Below are 26,447 nucleotides of genomic sequence, written 5' to 3'. Positions count from 1 at the left end.
CAGGAGCCTCCACGGTAGCATGCAGGTCCTCGTTTGAGCGTGACTGCGTGACCTGGCAAACAAGCCACTAAACCTCCGAAGCAGAGTACTGTACACACCTAGAGAGAGAAAGCGGGAGCGGATTTGGAGAGAGAAAGCGGATTTGGATTTGGATTGGAGGGAGGGACACTATTTAAGAGAGGAGAGAGAGAGAGAAACCGGAACCGTTGGCAGTATGGGGTATTGAGAGCCCACAGGAAGGGCGGTCTGGTCTCCTCCTTCCTCCCGTCGTCGCCCCCGGTTTTGGCTTCGTCCCTCCCCCCGCTTCCCGCACCGTGGTTTGGCTGCCTTTGCCTCCTCCTACTTCTACTGCAGACCCCGCCCCCGATGGACGGAAATATCAGCAATCCACTCTCTCCTCCCGATTTAGGATTTATATACCCACCCCCGCCGATCCCCTCGCCACTTCGCCACCGCGCCGCCGGGCCCTGTTTCGCCTCTTCCGGCCGGTCCTGCCGCCGCGCCTTCAGGCAAGATCCTGCTGCGGCGTCGGTGGCGGTTCCTGACCGCGGTCTCGCCCTGTCATGCCGGTTCAGGTCGGAGGGAGCAAGGTGGCGGAGCCCAGGGCCAGGGTGGATCTCTCCCCCACCGCCGTCGCCGACAAGGGCCGCGCCTCGTCCAAGAAGATCCGCCGCCGCCGCCAGAAGGCCCCAGCGGCGCCTTCCCTGTCGCCGATGCAGAGGTTGTTTGACACCAGCAGGGAGGTCTTCTCGGCCTCCTCGCCGGGCTTTGTGCCGCCGCCGGACGCCGTGGCGCGCCTCTCGGGCATCCTCAGTACGTATCGCTCCTCGCTTCGCCTTCAGTAGAGTAAAGCTGCCGTCTTTGTGCCGTGCGATTTGATACTTTTTCAGGAAGAAAAACTCTACTGCCTCAGTAACATGTGCGCGTCCTGTAGTCCTGCACAAGACTCGTACATGTTCCTCGTGCTTAGGATGTAGAGACAGCGATAACAGAATCGATTGGTTGATCAGAGGGATGAACTTTTTACTGTTGTCGGCATCGTTCTCGTTCCTTTCGTTTCATCTCGTGAGGCATCCATTTTTGGCATGGTAAGGTCCTGGGTCTGGGTGCCATACCTTGCCAAGTCCGCCACCTTGTGACCCGTGCTTTTGCTTTGCATGCAGCGACAGCCGGCAGGTTTGCCGTCCCATGGCATTGCAATAGTGCCCTCGGGAAAGTGATATTTAAGTTGCTAAGTTTGCTGGGAACCTAAAGCTTGCAATTTGCAGTACACCTGTTTAATTAGAAAGATAGTTGTTGTCGATGTGGGGGCTAGCTCCACCGCGGACCACTCCCACCCATGTCCTTAAGCTTCCTTGCTCAGTGATGGTAGATTAGGCATGTGCAAACATGAAACAACTCCTACAATGCTACTCCTCATGGGTTTAAATTATAAATCTCCCATCATTTGATCTTTTTTTACCATTGTACGGACTGTAGTGCTTGTGTCTTGGCAATGTAAAAGATTTTTGAGTCTTTCCTTGGTAGTCTTTCTCTTGCAAGTTGCAACCGTATGTAAAGCATGTCCTTCTAGCATGTTCGGATCACAGTCTTTGTATCCATAATGTTTAACATAAAATGCTACCATTATACACTGGATTGCTTGTGAAATTTGAAGCATCACTGCTATTGCTATGTTGCTACATTCACTGCTGTTCTTTAAAACCTAATGGTAATTCTTTTGCTTTTTTAGTTTTTTCTTGGTACTCTTGCACATGCAACTGTATACACGGCACTACCCTCTATTACTTGATATCTTAATCATGAGATGCATTTGTCTAATCATTGATCCTTTGGATGCAGATGATTTAAAACCACATGATGTTGGGGTAGACTCTAGTATGCCATACTTCAAGCATGCCGATTCTAAAGTCCCCCCTCGAGTTACTTATTTGCATTTCTATGATTGCCCAAAGTTTTCGGTAATTTAACTTCTCAATCTTTGTGTATTGATTTTTTGGTGTACCTAAAACAAAAATGTGTGTAAAACTGTCTTGAATAACATGCTAGTAAATGCCTCTTGCTGAAGCTTTGAATGTTTTGTGCAGTTTGGTATCTTCTGTTTACCGAAATCAGCAATTATTCCCCTTCACAACCATCCTGGGATGACAGTATTTAGCAAGATACTATTTGGTTCCATGCACCTGAAGTCATATGACTGGGCTAAGAGTCTGCCAGAGAGTCATGATACTGCACTTGAGAACTCAGATGGTTAGTTCTTTTCTTTTATTTCTTTGGACAATCCAATTTCAGGGAAATGCTTATGCCTATTTCATTAGCCACTTTCAGGAAATTAATGATGTCAATAACACTCTTTGATTTGTTTCTTGTCCCAACCACAGGAGCTCGTTTGGCCAAGGTAAATACTGATGCTGTTTTCGATGCTTCATCTGAGACAGTAGTTCTGTACCCTGAAAATGGAGGGAATTTGCACTGTTTCACTGCGTTGACCCCTTGTGCCGTGCTGGATGTGATGGGCCCCCCTTACAACCGTGCTGATGGAAGGGATTGTGCGTACTATGACGAATCACCTTACTTAATTGGTGAGTTTCTTTCTTTCTTTTTTCAAGCAATCTCCTGCAGATGTAGAATCTATTCAAATCAAAGAGTATTGCTACTGCTCTTAATCTGGTAGCTGAGGGAAATGTTGTGATTTCAGGTGGAGATGAACAGTATTCTTGGCTTAAAGAGGTTACTACCACATTTGAGATGAAAGGTATACAGATGCCGCGGAAGTTTAGCGTCTCGGCATGACTGGCATGACATTGTCGCGACACCAGAAGAGGATGAAGCAAATGACGCTAGCTTGATGTACATATCTTAGCTGCTAAGACAGACGACAATGGGTACAAGGGAAAGGCCGGGCCAGGCAAGTTGCACAGGCTAGGAAACTTGACATTTGTTTCTCTTATTTCGTCTGGGTTGAAACAAACAATCTCTTGTGGTTTGGGATGACTCTGCTTCTCTTGTGTTACTGGAGTATCCAATAGTGCAATTTGAATTTGGGCTTTTTGGGGGCATGATCACTTTTTTGGTTCCCTGTAGACAGAGATGTACGCAGGTGCTCTTTTTTGAAGTGATCATGGACCAAATTCAGTGGGTCGTTTGCTTGGTTTGTTGAGCAGGGAAAGGTTAGCTTTGCCTGCTTTCATGTTTCAGGGGCACATCTTCTGTTTCCTTGTTGAACAAAGAAATGTCTCTCATGTATGTCCTCGCATCTTTGCCATTTGCTCTTTATCTATCTATTAGTACGCAAACTGCGAGTTGCAGTTGAGCCTGCTTGTCTGCTTTACGTCAATGCGTTCCGGTGTCTTGGTGCACCAAAGGGTCAGGATATGGTCCAATCTGATGAAAGACTAGCTAGCAACAGTATTTGTACCGTACTTGTCATGTGCCGGATGCTGGCAACATTTGTGGCATGCATGGATGGCATGGCACTATGGCAGGATGGGGCCACGTTTTCCACACTACTTCATTTTTTCCCTTCAGGGCAGCATCCAGTCGGAATCGAACTAGCACATTTTTTTATCATTGAAAATATGATTCCGGCTTCAATCGCCCTTTTGACGAGACTGCGTCACAACAAATTTTTGATAAGGTGTAGCAATTCACAACTATAAACATAGGCACACCGTACAAGCCCCTGTAACGGGCAATATAAATTTCATAAAAAAAAGTAATCATGACATCAATCTTCGTGGGAGACACTAGATACTACTCCCTCCGTCCCAAATTATAGGTTATTTCATTTAAAAAAATTATAGGTTATTTTAGTTTTTTTAGATAAATCGTTTTTACTATAATTTGGAATAGAGGGAGTAAAACATAACATGACTCTAATGTGCAGGACATCCATCATCTAATGACGTCGGTCATCACTGCCATTATCTAATGCCAGCCTTTTGGCTAAAAGGAAATGCTCTGCTATGCCAAACGACCATATCAAAGCATGTAAATTTAGAGAAAAGAAAGAAAAAGAGATGGAAACATACTGCGAACGAATCCATTCTGAAGCAGAGAATTCGATTACTTGTAGTGAATCCATCTAAATTCAAACTCATATGCAGTCCCGATCATCCGAACAGGCATGACTCTGCTATCTGCGCAGGGAAAGAACCGAATAGGGAGCTGCGTGGGAGGAAAATATCACATGCTGTGTTCTCAATCGAGTGACCTCCGCTTTGCAATTAACATTCACCAATGTCACCGTGTGATGAATGCCTGCCATTCTCCCTCGTTTTTGTGTATGTAACTGTAACAAAGAAACATGTTCATCTACTCCGAAAAAGAACATATGTTCCTCGGCTCGCTTGGACACTGCAAAGTAGTTATTTGCTTTCAGAGAATTGAGATAGAATCATGCCACATAATGCGTGGAGTGCCAACATTGGTATACATATGTCGAGGGTCTAGGGGGGAGGGGTAAAGAGTCTTTATTTTTTTTTGTCTAGATAATGTAAGGGCTGAATTTTAAAAGAATTGGGCTCTAATCTTATATAATTTTAAGATAAAAATATTAAGAGCTAAGTTGGATTGTGAAGAGAATATTAAAGTCATGACCCATTACCAAACCCAGTAGAGGCAAATTTCTTTCAACATGAAGCTATGTGAAATTGATTCCAGAGCCAAGAAAAGAAGAATGATCGTGCTGATAATAAAAAGGGCCGGCCCAACGATTAGATAACTAGGCCAAAAGTTACGGGGTAATAATAAAAATAAAAAGGCCCAACTTTAAGATAACTGGGCCTGTTAAGATGATGGGCCAGCGACGTCCAATAACAGCTCCACCGCGTTAGAAAAGAAGCTGCGCGAGCGCGAGAGCGAGCGACATCTCTCTCGTCGTCCCTCTCTGTGGCTCGGACCACCTCCTTCCGCGACCTTCCAGACCCCACTGCCCCCGGCGGCGGCGGCACCGTCGGCGGCGGCGGCGGAGATGAGCGTGTGGAACTACGTAGTCACGGCACACAAGCCGACCAGCGTCAGCCACTCCTGCGTCGGCAACTTCACCAGCCCCAACCAGCTCAACCTCATCATCGCGTAAGCGCGCTAATCAATCCCCAGTCCCCTTCCCCCGTCTTCTCCATCTCGGCCATGGCTTAACACTGCGCACTCCTCCCGAGTGGCAATCCCTTGGGATTAGGCCCTGGGTGAAGTCTCTTAGGGTTTTGGGTTGGTGGTGGGGCGCGGACTAGGGTTTGCTCTGAGCTGGAACACTGTGGAAATGCGTGATTTCTTCGAATTCTTTTGGACTGTTCCGGATTTATTTCTGGGCGGATGAGACAGGGAAAGCGAACGCATCTGATTCCTTCCATATTTTTTTGGAGGACTACTTGGGTTTGCCTCCAGTTACGTGAGATCTGACATTAGCACATTAAAACCCTACCTTACAATTTGGTATTCTCTAGGATGTCGAACGGTTGAAGTAATACAAAATAGCGTGATGAAATCGAACTGCAATGGACGAAACATCAAGTGTTATATGGCTGTCTGCGTTGAATTTTCTGCTTAGTGAATAGTGATACATGCAATAATGTTGCAATGAAACTGTTTTGTCTGCTGCAAGTTAAATGCCTGTTAAGTCCTTTACTGAAGCATGCATGCACCAACCTTTCAGGAAATGTACCCGCATTGAGATCCATTTGCTTACTCCTCAGGGCCTTCAGGTTAGTGGTTCATAGCATTGGCATTTGGTTAAGAGTTTTGCCTATTGCATTAAAATCTGCTACCAGGAGACCTTATCAATTTTGTTTTCCTAGCAGCCTATGCTTGATGTCCCTATATACGGAAGGATCGCGACGATTGAGCTCTTCCGTCCTCATGTAAGCTACCTTGCAGTTCCTACACTGGTGATACTTATTTTGTGTCATGAAGTATTTAGATTAATTTTCTATTTCTTTATTCTTCTCAGAATGAGACTCAAGATTTTCTTTTCATTGCTACGGAGAGGTACAAATTCTGTGTTCTGCAATGGGATGCAGAAAAATCAGAGCTCCTCACCAGGTTTGGAGCACTTACTTTCCTGGCTTCTTACTTTATAAAACAATGATTGACATTGCAAGTCCCACTTAATTTTGTCCGAGGGCAAAACCGTATCGCCCCTCAATAATATATGTTGAACACTGTCATTGCCTATTTTTGTTTGGAAAAATAATGTTTATTCTGTCTCTGTAGAGCCATGGGTGATGTTTCTGATCGCATTGGCCGTCCTACTGATAATGGACAGGTGCATCCATCTTTTTCAGTTCGAACCCCTATTTTTGGCTTGTTGGAATAGTATGAGAATTTTCCTTTGATTTGAACTTTCCATTACCCATCGTTTTACAGAGTTTCGCGTGTATAGATAGAGCAACGGTTTACCCCGGACACAGAAATACTAAGTTGCTAACGGGTAGCCTTTTGTTCATTATGTAGATTGGAATTATCGACCCTGACTGCAGACTTATTGGTCTTCACCTCTATGATGGCTTATTTAAGGTAACTATACTCTCTGCCTCATTAGGTTTATGAATTTCAGATTTGTCCTTATTACCAAGTTGTACTTATACATCTCCAATATGCACCCCTTATTTCTTTTGCTATCCTTCCTTGGCAGGTTATACCATTTGACAACAAAGGACAGCTGAAGGAAGCTTTCAATATCAGGTATGAGTGGAAATTTCTAACTTTTTTTAGTTGCTAATAATAATATTCATGTGATCAGGAAATGGATGTGGTAGTGTAGTCTATAACTAGAAATATTGAAGCATGTGTGCGTACTCACTGCCCGAACCCGCTTACTTATCTTCTACTATCTAATTAAGTTAAACAGTGGTTATTTTTTAATTGATATTTTTATGAATGCATTGCAACCTTGGTAGAATCTTGTTAGAGAACCATAATTTGCACATGGCTGAACCTTGTTTTAATTTCTCTATTCTTCTATTCATTAGCATAAAATATTGTGTTTAATTTGTTACTCTGTCTTTGCTTTTTTGTCAATCAAATCGAAGCCCATAATTTCTCATGGTATCTCAAGAGGATACTATTGTTTTAGCATTTATCTGTTGCTATCAACCACAGTATATGTTAGCAACATTGACTAACTTGGGAAGCTCAGCACAAATCTTAAATTTTCATTAATGGCGATCAACAATATCTAAATGTATAAGATGATGGACTCTGATATTTTTATTTTGTAATAATTAGCGTCATGTTATTCGGACTCTCTTATCGTAGCATTTTGTTATGATAGACTTGAAGAACTTCAAGTACTGGACATCAAGTTTCTGCATGGTTGTGTTAAACCTACTATTGTTGTCCTCTACCAGGTTTGTTTGAACTTCTTTGTGACTTTTGACTTCTCCTTTGCAAGTATAGAGTTTTGAACAGTTGAACTGCATTTGTTATGACTCATGATAGTAGCTTTTATGATTTGCGTGTTCTGTGCTATTCCAGGATAATAAAGACGCGAGGCATGCTAAGACATATGAAGTTGCACTGAAGGACAAAGATTTTGTTGAGGGTCCTTGGTCCCAAAATAATTTAGACAATGGTGCTGGTTTGTTAATACCTGTACCAGCTCCACTTGGTGGCGTGATAATTATTGGCGAGGAGACAATAGTTTACTGCAATGCCAATGCTACATTTAAAGCTATACCAATAAAACAAGTAATTTCTTCACTACATGTGATTATTTTTCTTTTTGTTGCCAACTTCATACTGGTAGGTATCACGTCTACACTGTCTAATTCTTTATCCCTGGTTCCTTTGCTTGCTAGTCCATCATAAGAGCTTATGGACGGGTTGACCCAGATGGTTCTCGATATTTACTCGGTGATAATACAGGAACTCTGCATTTACTTGTGCTTACCCATGAACGAGAAAGGTAACATATCGTGCATTTTTTTGCAACTAAAAGGCTCTTAGCTTAAAAGTATTCTGTTCACCTTTCATCTTCATTTTAGGGTTACTGGTTTGAAAGTAGAATACTTGGGGGAGACTTCAATCGCATCATCAATTTCATATCTCGATAATGGTGTTGTTTATGTTGGTTCACGATTTGGCGATTCACAGGTAGGTCAAATACTTTCTAATCCTTTTTGTTCCTCTATGTTGACATGATCTCCTTTATACTGCCTTGGAATATAAGTCATAAACATTATATTTTTCCAACAGCTGGTAAAGCTGAACCTCCAAGCTGATGCAAGTGGTTCATTTGTTGAAGTTCTGGAACGGTATGTGAATCTTGGACCTATTGTGGACTTCTGTGTGGTTGACCTTGATAGACAGGGTCAGGGTCAGGTGGTCACTTGTTCTGGGGCATTTAAAGATGGTTCCCTTCGCGTGGTTCGGAACGGTATAGGGATTAATGAGCAGGTATTCAATTAAGAGTAGTTTGTTATTGCGAAACTTGTAATGTAGAGAAGTTGAGCTGTTTATCTTCTCTTGATTAATTAGGCTTCAGTAGAACTCCAAGGTATCAAGGGATTATGGTCATTGAAATCTTCTTTCAATGATCCTTACGACATGTACCTAGTCGTGAGCTTTATAAGTGAGACACGGTTCTTGGCAATGAACATGGAAGATGAACTAGAAGAAACTGAGATAGAGGGGTTTGATGCGCAAACACAGACCCTCTTTTGTCAAAATGCGATCAATGATCTTCTCATACAGGTGCTCTTCTAACGACCATTTATCAGCTTTTTCTTGCATTCGGCACATTAGCAGACTAGCAAAATATCATGTGATTAAAAAGATGAATAGTGTGCGTTTGAAAGAAAAAGCAAGCTCTTTTCTTTTGTATGTTCGCCAAATTAGTTTCCTGAATATCATTATTCATCATATTAGCAGTTATGTGGTACAAGTATGCTTAATCAACTTTCAACATTTTATCTGTTGCTTTGAATGACAGGTTACTGCTAATTCTGTTCGGTTAGTCAGTTGCACCTCTCGGGAGCTAGTGGATCAATGGACTGCACCTGCAGGATTTTCAGTCAATGTTGCTTCAGCTAATGCTAGTCAGGTGCTTTTCCTTTTCCGATTGCTGTCTTTTCTGTAAATTTGAGTAGGGTGTATCACATAGTTCATTGACACTACCAATTACAAAAACTAGACAAACCTAGGAGGAACTATGTGGCAAAAAAAATAGGCACTGAATTTTGCCTTGATGAGGACCTGAACTTGGGTGGTTTAGGTGTACATCCGCGACCAACTGAGCTAGGCTCAGATCACACTTTCCTGTGTCATTTAAGCGATATTCCCCTTGTTCTTTTGTTCATGGGAAGTTTTATTTTTTTTTTCTAGCAGGTGATGATATTTTGCCAAATATTATCCAATCATTTGATGTATAGTAATACAGACTCTGGGGGTGCTTTGCTTCTTTAGTGCCATATATCCTTATTGTCAATGCACATGCTGATGTGCACCAACCCTAAAATTATCAAAAATATCAGTATAGAAGAAGTATAGGGGAAATCATAACAAACAACAAATGAAGGGGAGCTTATCGAAATGTTTGTTATGCACATGCAATCACAAACTAAGGGTACTGTCTATTTTGAATATGTAATTGTGATATATTTTTCCTTCGTTTCGAACCTATATAGATTATAGACTGGTGTTCCTACCTTAGCTGTTAATTTTTTCTTGAGTCTGAGGGTCAGTATGCAGTTGCTAACTTGTTATGGTTCAACCCAAGGGAATCTTTACTGAGTTCAATAGGACTTTGTTGATATGGTTCCAGAAATGATTTTCAAAGAAATTGCTACGTCTAAAGCTGGAAAAGAAATTGGAATTGAAAAACTGTAAGGCAAATGTAGTTCATCCAGAATTATGCAGTGTCACTTTATTTTACCTATTGCTGTGATCTGTGCAGACATTTATCATCTGCGGCCATCAGTCCAGAAATATTTACTTGAATGTCCTAAGTACAAATGGATTTGAATGATTGGATGCTGATTTAATTTATTTTTGCATAACATTTTTTAATTGCACTAATGTCTTGCAGGTTCTGCTGGCAACAGGTGGTGGCCATCTTGTTTACCTAGAAATTAGGGATGCTAAGCTTGTTGAAGTGAAGCATGCACAGCTAGAACATGAGATTTCTTGTCTCGATTTGAACCCAATTGGGGAGAATCCACAGTATAGTTCCCTAGCTGCTGTTGGAATGTGGACAGATATAAGTGTTAGAATATTTTCACTTCCAGATCTTGAATTAATAAGGAAGGAAAATTTGGGTGGAGAAATTGTTCCTCGGTCTGTTCTGCTGTGCACCTTGGAGGGGGTACACTCTTGACCTCACTTTTCTAAGGTCTATTGAAAACAATAATAGCAACTTCAAATAACAGATACATGCTTCTGTTTTCAGGTTTCGTATTTGCTTTGTGCTCTTGGAGATGGTAACCTGTTCAGTTTTCTGCTGAATGCGAGTACAGGTGAACTCACTGATAGAAAGAAGGTTTCCCTTGGGACCCAACCAATCAGCCTTCGTACATTCTCATCAAAGGGTACCACTCACGTGTTTGCTTCATCAGATAGGCCAACTGTCATCTATAGCAGCAATAAGAAACTTCTCTATAGCAATGTCAATTTGAAAGAAGTTAATCATATGTGCCCTTTCAATACAGCCGCTTTTCCAGACAGGTTCTTTCTCACTCTAGATTTTGTGCGATGAAATTACTTTAATTCTTGAGTTCTCTACCTCCTTTATTACTTGTGAATATGTATCTGGTCCAAAATACTTTCCTACAGGCCATTTTCCATAACCATCAGATCTCTGCAGTTCCTGGATTGTGCGGAACATGTTCTTATAAAGCTGATTTTTAAAATTTATATTACCAGTAGGAGTCTTTTAAGTAAGCTTTGTTTACAATCTGAAGATACTTACTGCACTTAAAACAATACAATAACAATAAGACAGCCTTTTAGTCTCAAGATAATGGTGTTGATAATTCCTTTCCCAGTTTTCATATACACATTCTTTAGACTTTATTAAGCAACCTCCTTTTAATGGTTGTGTCTTGATTGTTGCTAGTTCCATTCTACTTGATGCTGCAAGCTCACACTTCATTTATATCACTATTCCTGTAGTTTCTTCTTAGAGTAATTATTTGGAAAAGGTATCACTGCATTAAGTTTGCTCAGTTCACCTTCTTTTTTCAATGCCACAGCCTTGCAATTGCTAAAGAAGGTGAACTCTCAATTGGAACAATTGATGATATCCAAAAACTTCACATCCGTACAATCCCCCTTAATGAACAAGCACGGCGCATTTGCCATCAGGAGCAATCAAGGACACTAGCATTTTGCAGTTTCAAGTACAACCAGACTAGTATGGAGGAAAGTGAGACTCATTATATCCGTCTGTTAGATCATCAGACTTTTGAGTTCCTGTCTACATATCCTCTAGATCAATATGAATGTGGCTGCTCCATCATTAGCTGCTCATTTGCGGATGATAATAGTGTTTATTACTGTGTCGGAACTGCATATGTTATACCTGAGGAAAGTGAACCAACAAAGGTAATATGTCTGAGAGCCAGATGTTTCATTAGTGCTCTGTGCTCCCTTTTAATACCTGTTCAGTTTGCTGCTGCTTGTAGCTGATTTCATGTGAATCTTGTTAGTAGGTTCTCTTGAACAAAATGCTTATATATTGGTGCATCTTGTTGTAGGGCCGGATCCTTGTATTTGCTGTTGAAGATGGAAGGTTGCAATTAATCGTAGAGAAGGAAACTAAAGGAGCAGTTTATTCGCTGAATGCATTCAATGGGAAATTGTTGGCTGCTATCAACCAGAAGATTCAGTTATATAAGTGGATGTTACGTGATGATGGTTCACACGAGCTGCAATCTGAGTGTGGGCACCATGGGCACATACTGGCCTTGTATACTCAAACCCGCGGTGACTTCATTGTGGTTGGAGATATGATGAAATCGATATCCTTGCTGGTCTACAAGGTGCCGTTAACTGTGCGCTTGATGCATTGCAATATTTGTGAATTTTGTATTAGTATAGCCAATACTAATGTTATTTTATCTTTTGAGCAGCATGAGGAAAGTGCGATTGAAGAGCGTGCTAGGGATTACAATGCAAACTGGATGACTGCAGTCGAGATGCTTGATGATGAAGCCTATATCGGGGCAGAAAATGGCTATAACCTATTCACTGTACGCAAGAACAGTGATGCAGCCACAGATGACGAAAGGGCCAGGCTGGAGGTTGTTGGGGAGTACCATCTCGGAGAGTTTGTGAATAGGTTCCGCCATGGTTCACTCGTAATGCGCCTTCCGGACTCAGAGATAGGGCAGATTCCCACAGTCATCTTTGGCACAATAAATGGGGTAATTGGCATCATCGCCTCCCTCCCACATGACCAGTATGTGTTTCTAGAGAAGCTCCAGTCCACTCTTGTGAAGTTCATAAAGGGTGTCGGAAACCTGAGCCATGAGCAATGGCGTTCGTTCCATAATGACAAGAAGACGGCTGAGGCTCGGAACTTCCTTGATGGCGACCTGATCGAGGCATTTCTTGACCTTAGCAGGAGTAAGATGGAGGAGGTGTCCAAGGCTATGGGTGTTCCTGTGGAGGAGCTGTCTAAGAGAGTGGAAGAGTTGACAAGGCTGCACTAGATGAATAAGTTTGCAGCTTGCTGTAACATGTAAATCCTTTGTAACTTGTATTTTGTAGTAAGATGGAGGAGGTGTCCAACTGTCTCCGTGATGCTGTTACCGCCGGTTGCACAAGTGTTCACCCGTGGTTGTAGTTTCGTTTGCTTTGTTGGATAGCTACTTTTCAGCTGACAGTTTGGTGAGATTGTTTTTCTTAAATCCTGAATCAAAAAATAGTAGTGAATCTTGTGTTCATTTGGCTACGGTGGGACAAACCATCAGAAGATAGGCTTTTTATTTGCTGTTCTAACTAGGCATGGTGCGCACAACGTTTTATGACCCTTTTATAGTGAATCTGGCATGTTTTCTAGAACTTTTTTTTGCATGGTATAGTTTCACATCGTGTTACATTGTTACTAGGTTAGTGGCCTTGCATTAGTAAAGTGGTGATACTTGCAAAGTTAATCTTTTCTAACTTTATTTAATTAAGCTAAAAATCAAACCACAACGTCAAATTAGTTTGTATTTACCATAAAATATGTATTAATTGTGTATGGTTTTATTCGATAGTTTAAAGAGTACTATGTTTCTTCTGTAGGCTTAGTAAAACTATAGAAGTCTTAACTTTTACGTTTTAGTGTGTTCTTTTTTGTAATATATTTAGAGGTGGTATGGGCTATGGTCCCAATGCTTTCTTCTCAATTTAACTTACCCTTAATATTTTTAACTCAAAATTGTATAAAATTAGAGCCCGTCTCTTTTAGGGTCTGTCTTTTAGATTATCTAGACTAAAAATTAAGATCATTTACCACCTCTAAATATATTACGTTTTAGTGTTGGGAGCAACATGTGGCAAGACATCGGCCTTGAATCTAGCAACAATGCAAAGTGATTGTTCCAGCATCTTTGCACAGTGGCCTGTACACTATACTACTTCTTCCGTCCCAAAAAGAATGCAACACTCGATTATTATATTAATCATGTTACGTATTTTTATACTAAATCTATTGGAGATATAAATTTAGTAATTCTTTTTTATAAAGTTGATCAAACTTGAAGTTGTTTAACTGCTCGGGAGGCAAGAGTTGCATTCTTTCTCGGATACATGCATCGAGGAAGTTTAATTGTTGCAGTTTAGTAGGCGTGAGTCAGGAGTTGACACAATTTAGATGTTAAAAGGCAAAATAGGCGGTTTGGTACTTCAAAGGGTCAATGTCATCTTTCAACTTTCAAAAAGACCAATTAGTCCCTCAACTTTTGTTTTTAGATCAAATTAATCCTTATATTAATGTGATGCTACATAATACCATGAGGCTAACGCAAAAAGTCCTCTTTACCATTAGTTCTCTCCTTCACAATTTGCATGTTGAGCAGTGCTGTAAAAATTGATCAAACATGTGCATGTTGTTCTTATATAGTCTATATTAAATTAAATATGAAAGAGCATTTCAATAAATACGAGAGACAACAAGCCAGGAAAAACAACAGTGGACCAGGCCTATTATATCGTATCATTGATTAATTACAGCAGTACAATAGTGGAAATTGAGTATGAGAAGAAGGAGACAAGGTAAAAATGACTTTTCATTTCAGTCTCATGTTAGTAGAAAGGAGCCACATCAATATAAGGATAAGTTTGATGGGAAAATAAAAGTTGAGAGACTATATTACCTAATCTGAAAATTGAGGGACCAAGTTAACCTTTAGAGTAAAGTTGAGGGACTTCAATGCCTATTTTGCTATGGTAAAATGATCAGATGATTGCAGCAATCATAGTAAGCGGATGAGAGTGAGGTAGGAAGCCAGTTGAGAGCCCGCGTTAGCGAGATAATGGTGGTGGTCCAGGCCCAGTCCAGTCAGAATAGTTGCGCGTTTGCGACGGGGTCATTCCGATTCCAACCTTGATCCATTCCCTTTGATTTGAAACTGCAGCACGGACGCCCCCCTCCCGTTTGGGGCAGCGCGGCAGCGTTGCGCCGCGACCAGATGAAGCCGCCGACCCGAAACCACACCACACAAGCTTCTCCTCCTCTTCACGCACCACCACCTCGCGCTTGGCCTTTGGCCTGCTTGGCTCCTCTATCTCTCGCTCTCCTCCCTCCCGCACGGACGCCCACGCCTCGCCACCACGCTCCCCCCCTCCGACACAACCCATTCGATCCGCCCGCGCTCCTCCCCGCCGATCGCGGGGGCCGGACTCCGCCGCCGATTCGCGCTCCGCCAAGCGCCTAAACCCTAGATCTGGTGCGGATCCGGCGCCTCCCGCCACCTCGCCGCCATGTTCTGGCGCATGACCGGCCTCTCCGCGGCCTCGCCCGTGAGTACACTTATCTCCTGCGCCTATCATCTCGTCCCCCTGCGTCTGCTCTGGTGCTTCGCTTGAATCTGACGGGAGGGTGTCGCCAGCCGGATCGCCGGTGGGGGTCTAGCCACGCCTGCTGCCCTCCCGGTTCCTTTGGGGCTCGTTGCTACTGCCTCGGGATTTTACCCCCCTTTGCGCGCGCGCGCCATGCTCCACAACTCTGCGCGCTGTAACGGGAACGGCGTCTCTTTGTTGTGCCAAGACAGAGCCACGTATTTGTGAATGTTATGGCATTACCAACTTGTGTTCCTGAAATTACAACTTTCGATAAAATTTGGAGCAACAAAAGAGCAGCAACAGCAGCAGCAGTGGTTCCTATCGTTTCCCTCTGACTTCTTATGTGGCCAACCGAATCCTTGGGGGTCCATGTGGAACGTTTCCCTGTTTAGGGCTTTGTTCTTTGGTCAACAAATTATGTTGCTGGATGCACACCCTCTGTTGATGCTATAAGGATTTGAATAAATCTAGCAGGAGCGAGTTAGAGCAATTTCATCATCTAATAAAAGGATTTGTTTGTTTGGCATCCATTTCTGGTGCATCATAGGCTTTCTCTGCAGACTATCACTGTCTTGGTGGAACACATTCTGTTTCAGTTGCATTAGGATTTATGGAGCTTACTATAGCTATGTCTAAAATTGATTTCATTTCAAAGAAAGAGTCATCGTAGATTTATTCTGTTCAAAGAAAGTTTAAGTTGCATTACTACTACTGTAAAGAAAGTTTAAGTTGCATTACTATTATATTACTGTAAAGAAAGTTTCAATTGCATTAGCATTACTGTCTTTGTGGAAAATATCTGTAATATTGGTGGCCTCTGTGGGTGTCTCTTCCGTTTTTTTGTTGTATTATTGTATTCACTAGATGTGTTCTTTTTGTTCATCAATACTCATTTAGTAGCTAAACGTCTCATGGATTGAGCATGTTTGCTGTTTTATCTTATTCATTTGGCTTGCTTTTTACTGTTGCAAGGCCTTCGTGAAAAGCACACACTAGGAAATCTCCACCTCACTTACCTAACTTTTGTTTTTATTGATTAGGTGGACACAATTCTAGACAAGGAAAACTTTACATTGGAAGAGCTTCTTGACGAGGATGAGATTATTCAGGAGTGCAAAGCGCTGAATACTCGACTCATAAATTTGTAAGGCCGTGACCTGCTAGGCTGCTATGAAGCTATTACAGTTTTCAGCATATCCAATTTATTGCTGAATTTTATCACTTTATGAATCTAGCACATATTGCTTATAGGTTTCTTGCAATGTGGTTTACAGGCAAAGGAACCTTTTTTATGAACAAATAAGATAACAAAAGCCATGCTCATCATATGCATCCATCCTTTTCAGCCATTATTTTATGCATCAGAACTGCCTATGGGGTTCTATGATCTATCATACAAAACTGAGAAGCATCTCTAATTGCAATTCATCTGTACATACAACCTTTCCCATTTCCTTTCAAGATTCCTATTCATTGTACTTCTGGCATACGGTATGTAATTAACTTAGCATAATTCATGCTGGATTACTCGCTTTAGTTTCAAAGAGAACAGCTAAACTCATTCTCCTTTTCTCAATTTTTGAAGATTTTGCAGAGTAGGTTCAGTTTAATGATAATGTATTTGAATTTTCTTGTATATTTTTTAATCTATATCGTTAGTTTTAACTGCTGATAAATGAGGCTGCGTGTGTAATGAAATTATGTGTTTATATAAGCTGAGTTTTTTTTTTGTTATAGTGGTTGGTCTTCAAAAAAGGAAGTACCTCTATATGTTTAGCGATTAGTTTAAAGTGCTAACATACTGTTTAGCTTTCAATTAGGCTTCATCTGGTTGCAGTTTTGTTTTCCTTCCTAAAATCTATGAATGTTGTATCTAGCTTGCGAGATAAATCCCAAGTGGAGCAGTTACTTCGTTACATCGTGGAAAATGTTCCAGAGGATTCAGAGAAGAAACGATCTTTCAAGTATGATATGGATATTTGTCATTCTTTACCATGCCATATGTTAAATTAGTTCTCTGATGAGCCTTGTCGACCTTCCCTTGTCTACCTCTTCCAGGTTTCCATTTATTGCTTGTGAGATTTTTACTTGTGAAATTGACATTATCTTGAGGACCTTGGTAGAAGATGTTGAGGTAAATATATTCACCTGTTAACATATTTCTCTGGAACATTTTACTGCACAGATTTGTGAAATATGAACCCTAACAATCTCCATTCCTTCTGCTCCATGACACAGTTAATGGATTTACTTTTCTCATTTGTAAAACCTGACCATCCGCATAGCACTTTGCTAGCTGGTTACTTCAGTAAGGTAAACCTCACATCCACACCCCTGATCTCTTAATCATGGATAAACTCATCTTCAAGACCTCTGCAGTGTTTTAAATGGAGCTCTGTCTGGCTACTTGTTTTAGGTGGTGATATGTTTGATGCTTCGGAAGACCGCGCCTCTCATGAATTATGTTCAGGTATTACTGATTTGTTCTGCAGAAATGTAGATTGTTGCTACCATGTCTTTATTATTTGCAATTACTAGGTAACCTCGAGGTTAAACTGTTCATATTCTGTTTTATCAACCAAAGAAACCTAAATGAGAAGTCTAATGCTATAGTTGCTGATAAAAAAATTTGTCATGTCATGTCTGTACAGTTTTCCTGTAAGTCTAGTTGTGCTTACATGCTTCTGTATCCTTGTGCATGTTCTTGCCTTGCTGTGTGACTGTAAATCCATGATATCTACTGTTCTAGTCTGTATGGGTGCATGATAGAAAATGATGATTCATGATCAATTAATACTGGATTCCTGTTTTTCTCTGTGATGGAAATCTCAGTTCTGCTCATTAGCTACATTGTGTCTTTGATACATTCAATTGTCACCTTTCTTTAACAGTCATGTAAAGTCCTATACATGATGTACATTTGTGCACATTCCAATTTATGTTTGCCTTTCCCTTCCCCTCTTTTCACCTTTTGAAGGAGCATCCAGATATTGTTGTCCAACTTGTTGACCTCATTGGTATCACCTCGATAATGGAGGTAAGCAGTTACTGAACCATTCTCCATATAGTTTGGTGAGTGCATTTGATTGATGCAGTTCATCAAATTGACTGTAAAACAGGTGTTGATGAGATTGATTGGTGCTGATGAAACCATATACTCAAATTTTGCTGATACATTGCAATGGTTAGAGAGTACAGATGTTCTGGAAATGATTGTGGATAAATTTAGCTCATCTGTAAGTACTGATGCTTCTTCACTCAGTATCATAGTACTATACAACATACATGTTATTGGTTTGTTATCTTGGTAGAATTGATCTGCTTGATATTTTTTCTATGTATTTGCTAGTAAAAAGTTCATAAATCTGTCCTACCTTGACCAAACAGGACTCCCCTGAAGTACATGCGAATGCTGCAGAGATCCTTTCTGCAGTAACTCGATGCGCCCCTCCTGCTCTTGCTGCAAAAATATGCAGCCCAAGGTTTGTCCTTTCTGTTTAACTTGTTGTGCGATAAAAAAATACAACTTTTGAGCATCATACGCCTTCGGCCTTCCTGTCTCAACTATCATTATGCTTATGTCTCTTTACTTGTTCCTGGATCAGTTTTGTTGGTAGGTTGTTTCGCCACGCTCTCGAAGAATCAAGATCAAAATCGGTTCTGGTTCACTCACTGTCAGTGTGTATATCTTTGTTGGACCCAAAAAGACTAGCATCAGCCTCATATCAAGCGTTTAAAAGTAACTTGAGCCATGGCACACTGGTCACAGCTAGTCCAGAGACAGTTGATGGTATGCTGGAGAGTTTAGGTGAGTGCTCTTTGATTGATTCTATCAATTTACTCATGTTGTTTGTCTGTTTTGCACTTGTTACCCTGATGTTTTCTACGAAATGCATTCTCTTTATCATGTGCACAGTGATACACCTGTCTACGGACATGTTTAGTATAATGCTTTATTGCCTTTTGAGGGAACTTACCAGTATACCTGTAATCATGTTAGGTGCTTTGCTAAAGTTATTGGACATTACTTCTTCTGAAAATGTTTTGCCTACAACATATGGATGTCTGCGCCCGCCTCTTGGAAAACACCGTTTGAAGGTGCGCTTTAATGCTATGAATCTCTTTACCTTTAGTTAGAGCATACATCTTAAGCCATATTTTTCTGCTCTCTGAATATTTTTTTTCTTAATTTCCTAGTTTTTATGGAAACATTAATACTGCTTAGTGCTATCTAGACTTTATTATTACGAATCTTGCATGTATCCATCCGAATGGGTAATTTCTTAGTGAGATATGTATGAAATCTGAGTCTTGAATGGCCTCAATTTCAGATTGTGGAGTTCATCTCTGTTTTGCTAACAATTGGTAGCGAAATAGCTGAGAAGGAGCTAATAAGCCAATCAGCAATAAAGCATTGCATCGATTTGTTTTTTCAGTAAGTGTGCTACTGCTTATTATTTTGCTCATCAGTTGGCATTTGTTGAAAGAAAATCCTTGCATATTTTCTGGTGCTGCAGGTACCCTTATAATAACTTTTTGCATCATCATGTTGAGAACATTATTGTTTCTTGCCTCGAGGTTAAAAGAAATCAGCTGATTGACCATGTCCTTAATGACTGTGGCCTTGTTGGTAAAGTGCTTGCCGCGGAAAAAAAATCATCTCTGTCAGTGGACTCTAATGGGGTAATCTATTCCTGGATTCTATGCATCTCGATTTCTCCTTAGCTGGGCAACATTGCCATAGGACCCCGTGTCTTGATTTTATCTTAAATTTGCAGCCAACGTTACCATCAGAAGGGAAAGAACCCCCGAGAATTGGGAATATGGGCCACATAACTCGAATAGCGAATAAACTCATTCAATTGACAAATAGTAGCAGCATGATCCAGAATCACTTGCAGGTAATTCAAGTTTCTGTTTTATCATTGGTCCAACATTTTGAAATTGTTGTTTGTGTCATGTACTCATTTGCATTTATGAAATTTATCTCTACAGGAGAACAGTGAGTGGTCTGAATGGCAAACTGGTGTCCTAGTTAGACGCAATGAGGTGGAGAATGTTTACCATTGGGCATGTGGGTAGGTTCATTTCCCACTGAGCTTTTTGGTTATTGTGTACATTGTGGAAACATATGTGATTTCTTATTGTGGTGAATTGTATATTTCGTTCCTGATTGTTGGCTATGTATCTTTTATGCTGCAGCCGTCCAACTTCTTTACATGATCGTGGGAGGGATAGTGATGATGACGACTACCGAGACAGAGACTATGATGTGGCAGCACTTGCTAATAATCTTAGCCAGGCATTTCGATATGGGATATACAGCAACGATGACATTGAAGAGGTGATTTTCTGAGTTCTCAGCATCGTGTTCTTTGGTAGCATGCTATAATTTGTAAACTGTTATTTAGAGTAATTGAAGTTAAATTCCTGAACCTGCTATAATATCTTCACTGGTAATATTATACAATTTAACATTTTAACCATGGAATTTTATGTAAAAGTAAAACCTAGAGATTGTCCCAGATAATTGTGACATATTTCATTGCTATGATTCTGCTCCTGTCTGTATAATGTATTTCATGTTTGATGATTGCAGGCACAAGGATCCCATGAACGAGATGATGAGGTATGCTCTATTTGTGTCAATATATTTATTATTTTACTTCAATACAGTTAATGTAAGGTCGGCACATGGTCAATACTCAATACTTTTGATTCAGATGGATTTTCTGCAAGCTGAATCCTGTGCATCTGTTTCAGGATGTCTACTTTGATGATGAATCAGCTGAGGTGGTAATATCTTCGTTGCGTTTGGGGGATGATCAGGACAGGTAAACAATGTTTTTTTGACCTAAACTGTCCCTGTTCAAGTGAGATGGCTTATAGAGTATCCATTCTGCAGCAGCTCCCTCTTCACAAATTCGAACTGGTTTACCTTTGATGGTGATAGAGGAATCAATGACCGCTTAGCTGCCTCCGTTCCTTCACCATCCCCCAATTCTGAAGACACTTCCCTGAACATGGAGGAAACCGATGAAATGCTTATTGGTAAAGTCACTGGCACTGAGTCACATCTGGAAAGCGTGTCTCCTGAAAATGGTCCTGTTGAGAAGACCAAGGAACTAGCAGGAGTCGCTGAGCAAAATGATGCTAGTGCAGATGATGAGAAACTGTTGAGCACAGAAGAGGTGAATGTTTCCCAGGAAGCTGAAGCCTCTGAGCAGCCTATGGATGTTCAAGATGGCCAGACTGACACACAAGGTGGTGATGCTGCTGAAGCCTCAAGTACAGAGGGAGCAGCTGATGAACCTTGCGGCTCTCCTGAGCCTGGACATGCCTTGACTGGAGCCTCATCTGAATCTTGTGACACTGATCATCAGTCTGCCAACACATCAGGTTCTAATGAGATAGCCCATGAATCAGGGTTACCTCATGATAGTAAAATAGTTGAGGTTGCCACATCAAATGAATGAAGTATATGGGCTGGAATCATACCACAAAACCTGAGCAGTATTGCCAGCCAGATTTTTTTTGCCAGGTGAGCAATGTCACCTTGTTTTGCATCACATGCTCAGGAACCACGGACAAGCCTTCAGAAGGCAAGTAATCTGTACAATTGAAGGCGCCGCTTTGCTATGTGCAGTTTTTGGTACTGCATGAATGAGCATATTCGTGCAGCTGGGCACGCCCTGTTATGATCGGGCTGTCTCACCTCATCCCCATCCCCAGAAGCAATTTCCTCAGTTCACATGGACTTCTTACCCAGCAATGGTGGGAAAATTAATTCTTGCCTATGTCATTTGGTGGTTGATGCATGCGAGGAGGGGATTAATTCATTTGGTGGTTCTTGATTTTGGGTACGGTGGTTATTTCCTTGGCTAGGGTACTCGAACTGTAATATCTGCAGTGAGTTTTTCCCGTGTTTACCTTTTTTTTTGTTCCTTTGGTATTAGCGTTCTGTAATTGTTATCAGTTCAATTGAAACATCTACCTTTCCCTTTTGGGTTCTAAACTCGATGTTCTCAGCAAAAATTGGGGGCAAATCTTTCATGATATACCATTATGGTCCAGACTGCTTTGCAACCCAGAAAGTGCCATAGAACCTCTTGGTATTTTTGTTCATCTAATTGTTTCAGCGCATGAGAGAATGGAAAGAAACGCCAGAGTGACTAAGAAACCAAAAACGTTAAGTCTGATTTCAAGAGAGGTTTACGAGTAAAACGACCATGACTTGCGTCTCGCTGATATCAAGGCGATGTGCATTTGTCTTAGGAATTAGTCTCTCCATTCTAAAATAAATATTGTTTTAGAAAAATCAAGATATATTATTCAATCTAAGAAATAATTTTGTTACACCTAATTACTTTTAGCAATTGTGATTGAAAATCGTGTTATTTTATTTGGTTTTCTGGATTCTTAACGATTGGAACTAGAAAAACTGATAATTTGATTAACTCTATATATTTTTCTATACAATATTTTATTGGTAGTTAGTATAGCTATAATTTGATGGATCACATTACAAGCTAAAACAATACTCTTTGAGGGATAAAATTTGAATGCTAAAATAATTATTTTGCAACTGAGGGAGTAAGTAGGATGCAGTGCGGTGTGCACGATTGACGAAGGCACAAGTACAAGGCTTAAGTAAAACATTGTAAAAGTTCGCCACTCCAAGCTATTCTCGAACTAGAAACAGGTTATTTTGATGTTTAAACCAAGCTCGGTATGAAGGTTGAGAGTGCTCGGTATGTGTATGAACCTCTTCTACCTTTATTAAATTTCCAACCATCTAAATATAAAATAACATTGCTGGAGGCTATAGCTTTTTCTTAACTAGCGAGCTCCAATATCGCAAGTTAAAAAATATAAAGTTAATAAAGTTAAATGTCTAAGAGCGTGTTTGTTGGAGCTTCCTAGTTGCTTTTCAACATGAAAAGCTAGAAGCTCAAACAAATAGCGAGTTTATCGTACAGCTTCTAGAAAGCTGGAAGCCCTAAAAAAGCTGAGTTTATATGAAAAGTTGAAAATCTCAGTCTTGTAAATGTTGGAGTAATGGGCTTGGCCCATTCATTCTAAAACATTAAAAGAATTTAAAGCCCACTATTAATGCTAGGGAATCAATGCTTAATTCCGTACCGGGAATTGAGGAGGATCTCAACCGACTTAAAAGGTGGACTTCGTGTACACCACTTGTGAAGCCGGTAAGAGGAGGACGGTGAACCACACGCGCGCGCGCTCGCTCGCCTCGCCGGGCGGGGCGGGGCGGGGCGGTGCGGCGCGATGGCTATTTTGCCGTTGACAGCAATTAATCGTGCGATTAAACGTGCAATTAAATCTGTAATTAATGGCAATAACCGCATCTCCTAAATGACTCTGATGGTGTCCAGGTTCAACGATCCTGAGCACCTGAGTCACTATATAAGGAGTGCCATTCCCCTCATCCATTCTGCACCAGAGCACTGAGGCAACTCGGCTCCTCTCTTCTCCCTCTCCAGTTGCAACAACTGAGTTCCCCAACGCTAATTTCTGCGCGCACATAGCGTGAGCAGGCCTCCGAAACCTTGCTCGCCTTGAGATCCTGCACGGGATAGGCGGGCAATCAGGTTTTTGGGTAACGCTTTAGCGTGACTGCTCAAAAATACTAAGGCTTTACCCGATTGTACGACTACTTCCTGGTGGACGAGCCGAACGACTACGTCGACTACATTCTGGTGGCCGAACGACTACGTCGACTACATCTTGGCCGAACGACTACATCGACTACATCTTGGTGACCGTTCGCGGGACTGCACTGTGAACTTCTTCCTGCACCGATTTAGTTCGACTACTTCGACTGAGGCCAACCGAGTAGATGTCTACTCCAGTTGGTAACAGCGCAGCCAATGCCTCCGGCAACGGCCCCGCTTCAGGGTACTCCCTGAAACTTTGGTTATTTATATTGTTTATGCTTATATGTGTGATAAGTATAAACATGTTCACATGTTTTATTTTACTCCTTAAAGTCATAGAAATATTGTTAGTTTATACATTTAATTTTGGAATTAAAATATACCGAAAATTGCCTAGATATCTAACAATCCAAAAACCTGATTGTGTTAATAGGCTTTCGGTATCTAGCTTTGCTGCATCAATCAAACCATCACCTTTTGATGGTTCAAATTACAAACGTTGGCAAGAGCGGCTTATACTGTGGTTAACACTATCGAGAGTGATCCATGTGAAAGAGGGTAAGCCTGAACAATTCTCTCCAGAGGAAGGGAGTGCGTTCGATGAGGCTGATATCCTCTTTCGAGGCTTGATCATTAGTATTCTCGGTGATAACCTGGTGGATTCTTATATCCGGCTGCCAACTGGCAAAGCATTGTGGGATGCTCTTGAGGCTCAATATGGAGTATCTAACGCCGGGAGTGAGTTGTATATCATGGAGCAGTTCCTTGAGTACATGATGGTCGAAGACCGTTCTGTAGTGGAACAGGCTCATGAAATACATACTCTGGCAAAAGATCTCAAAAATTGCAGCAAAGAGTCCCCATGTGTGTTACCCAATAAGTTTGTGGCTGGAGGTATAATCTCTAAGCTGCCACCTTCTTGGAGGGACTTTGCTACTTCTCTAAAACACAAGAGACAGGAGTTCACAATAGATGGACTCATAGGGACTCTTGATGTTGAGGAGAAGGTGAGAGCAAAGGACATACGTGGGAAAGGAGTTGTTGGTGCTTCAAGTGCCAATCTTGTTCAGAAGAACAACTCCCATAAGAACAAGAAAAAGCCACCGCAGAACCAACCAAAGACTAAGAAGACAACCACTTTTAAGAAGAAGGAGAAGACGGGAGCTTGCTATGTGTGCGCTAGTACGGATCACTTTGCTGCAAAGTGTCCGAACCGCAAAGGCAACAACTCCGCCAACATGGTTATTAGCGAGCCTGGAGGAACTTCGGGGTACGGTAATTTATTACCTACTGTTCTTTCAGTCTTTGGTTCACCCGAGTGGTGGGTTGACACTGGTGCTAATATTCATGTTTGTGCTGATGCTTCTTTGTTCTCTTCTTACCAGACCGGCGGGACTTCCTCCTTGCTGATGGGGAACGGATCACATGCGCGTGTTCTTGGTGTTGGTACGGTAAATCTGAAGTTTACTTCGGGGAAGATCGTGCAGCTGAAGAACGTACAGCATGTCCCCACCATCAAGAAGAATTTAGTCAGCGGCTCTCTACTGTGTAGAGATGGTTTCAAATTAGTCTTTGAGTCCAATAAATGTATCTTGTCTAAGTTTGGTACTTTTGTTGGAAAAGGTTATGAAAGCGGAGGCTTGTTCCGTCTTTCTTTGTCAGATGTTTGTAATAAAATTGCATACAATGTTATTAACGTTGATGAAACAAATGTTTGGCATTCGAGGCTTTGTCACGTTAATTTTGGTTGTATGATGCGCTTAGCTAATTTGAGCTTAATTCCAAAGTTCACTTTTGTCAAAAATTCTAAGTGTCATGTATGTGTTGAATCAAAACAAACTCGTAAGCCTCATAAGACCGCGGAGGCAAGGAGCTTGGCACCCTTAGAATTAATTCATTCCGATTTGTGCGAAATGAATGGAGTGTTGACAAAAGGCGGTAAAAAATATTTCATGACTTTGATTGATAATAGTACTAGATTTTGTTACATCTATTTGTTGAAGTCAAAAGATGAAGCTTTATACTACTTTAAAATCTATAAAGCTGAAGTAGAAAACCAACTTGAGAGAAAGATCAAAAGAGTTAGGTCAGATCGTGGTGGCGAGTATTTCTCAAATTTATTTACTTTATTCTGCGAGGAACATGGTATTATTCATGAGAGGACGCCTCCCTATTCACCTCAGTCAAATGGGGTTGCCGAAAGAAAGAACCGCACTCTAACGGATTTGGTTAACGCCATGTTAGATACAGCGGGTCTTTCCAAGGAATGGTGGGGTGAGGCTATATTGACTGCATGTCATGTCCTAAATCGTGTTTCTACAAAGAATAAAGAGATAACTCCATTCGAGGAATGGGAGAAGAAAAGGCCAACACTGTCATACTTACGTACATGGGGTTGTTTGGCAAAAGTGAGTGTGCTAATAACCAAGAAACGTAAGCTTGGACCTAAAACTGTGGATTGTATCTTTCTAGGTTATACTATTCATAGCGTTGGATATAGATTTTTAATAGTGAAATCTGGAGTACCTGACATGCATGTTGGTACTATAATGGAGTCCAGAGATGCTACATTTTTTGAAAACATTTTTCCCATGAGAGATGAAACAAGTTCATCTAGACAAGAGTTCATCGAGGATGATGGCTCTGCTAGGCCGATAGAACACAATGAACATACACTTGTAGAAAATCCTGAGGAGAATAACAATGATGCTCCGGGAAAGAGCAAGAGACAAAGGACTGTAAAGTCTTTTGGTGATGATTTCATTGTATACCTCATAGATGATACAC

The 26,447-nt window shown here is 41.2% G+C and overlaps 3 protein-coding genes across 5 annotated transcripts; all 3 read left to right on the top strand.

Moving 5' to 3' along the window:
• The first annotated feature begins 287 nt into the window (after positions 1–287).
• On the top strand, positions 288–3,313 carry LOC120664427 (plant cysteine oxidase 2-like). The gene is made up of 5 exons (XM_039943661.1): positions 288–813; positions 1,843–1,961; positions 2,088–2,250; positions 2,382–2,582; positions 2,699–3,313. The coding sequence occupies exons 1-5, from the start codon at positions 564–566 to the stop codon at positions 2,791–2,793; spliced, it is 828 nt and encodes a 275-aa protein (XP_039799595.1). The 5' UTR covers positions 288–563; the 3' UTR covers positions 2,794–3,313.
• A 1,537-nt stretch (positions 3,314–4,850) lies between these two features.
• On the top strand, positions 4,851–12,881 carry LOC120664426 (DNA damage-binding protein 1-like). Its single transcript, XM_039943660.1, has 19 exons — positions 4,851–5,076; positions 5,654–5,702; positions 5,799–5,858; positions 5,948–6,039; positions 6,211–6,262; positions 6,451–6,513; positions 6,632–6,681; positions 7,271–7,346; positions 7,474–7,686; positions 7,797–7,903; positions 7,983–8,091; positions 8,194–8,394; positions 8,476–8,691; positions 8,930–9,040; positions 10,025–10,300; positions 10,385–10,659; positions 11,187–11,538; positions 11,691–11,975; positions 12,066–12,881. Exons 1-19 carry the CDS (start codon positions 4,973–4,975, stop codon positions 12,645–12,647), a joined length of 3,273 nt encoding a protein of 1,090 aa, XP_039799594.1. The 5' UTR covers positions 4,851–4,972; the 3' UTR covers positions 12,648–12,881.
• Positions 12,882–14,614: 1,733 nt separating this feature from the next.
• Positions 14,615–22,071, top strand: LOC120664425 (serine/threonine-protein phosphatase 6 regulatory subunit 3-like). 3 transcript variants are annotated; one of them, XM_039943657.1, is made up of 19 exons: positions 14,615–14,943; positions 16,026–16,129; positions 16,863–16,949; positions 17,044–17,119; positions 17,224–17,298; positions 17,402–17,455; positions 17,963–18,022; positions 18,105–18,221; positions 18,373–18,467; positions 18,591–18,793; positions 18,986–19,083; positions 19,317–19,420; positions 19,503–19,668; positions 19,764–19,886; positions 19,981–20,063; positions 20,188–20,329; positions 20,585–20,614; positions 20,749–20,819; positions 20,891–22,071. In XM_039943657.1, the coding sequence occupies exons 1-19, from the start codon at positions 14,905–14,907 to the stop codon at positions 21,459–21,461; spliced, it is 2,298 nt and encodes a 765-aa protein (XP_039799591.1). In that variant the 5' UTR covers positions 14,615–14,904; the 3' UTR covers positions 21,462–22,071. The 3 variants fall into 3 exon arrangements, with proteins under 3 accessions (XP_039799591.1, XP_039799593.1, XP_039799592.1); XM_039943659.1 differs by having other exon boundaries at positions 14,644–14,943; positions 16,260–16,949; positions 20,891–22,058; XM_039943658.1 differs by having other exon boundaries at positions 14,672–14,943; positions 20,894–22,058.
• The last annotated feature ends 4,376 nt before the right edge of the window (positions 22,072–26,447 follow it).

This window comes from Panicum virgatum, chromosome 3N (assembly GCF_016808335.1).
Source record: "Panicum virgatum strain AP13 chromosome 3N, P.virgatum_v5, whole genome shotgun sequence".
NCBI classification, from domain to species: domain Eukaryota; kingdom Viridiplantae; phylum Streptophyta; class Magnoliopsida; order Poales; family Poaceae; genus Panicum; species Panicum virgatum.
Note: the sequence above shows the minus strand (reverse complement) of the source record. Positions and strands in the feature narration are given on the sequence as shown.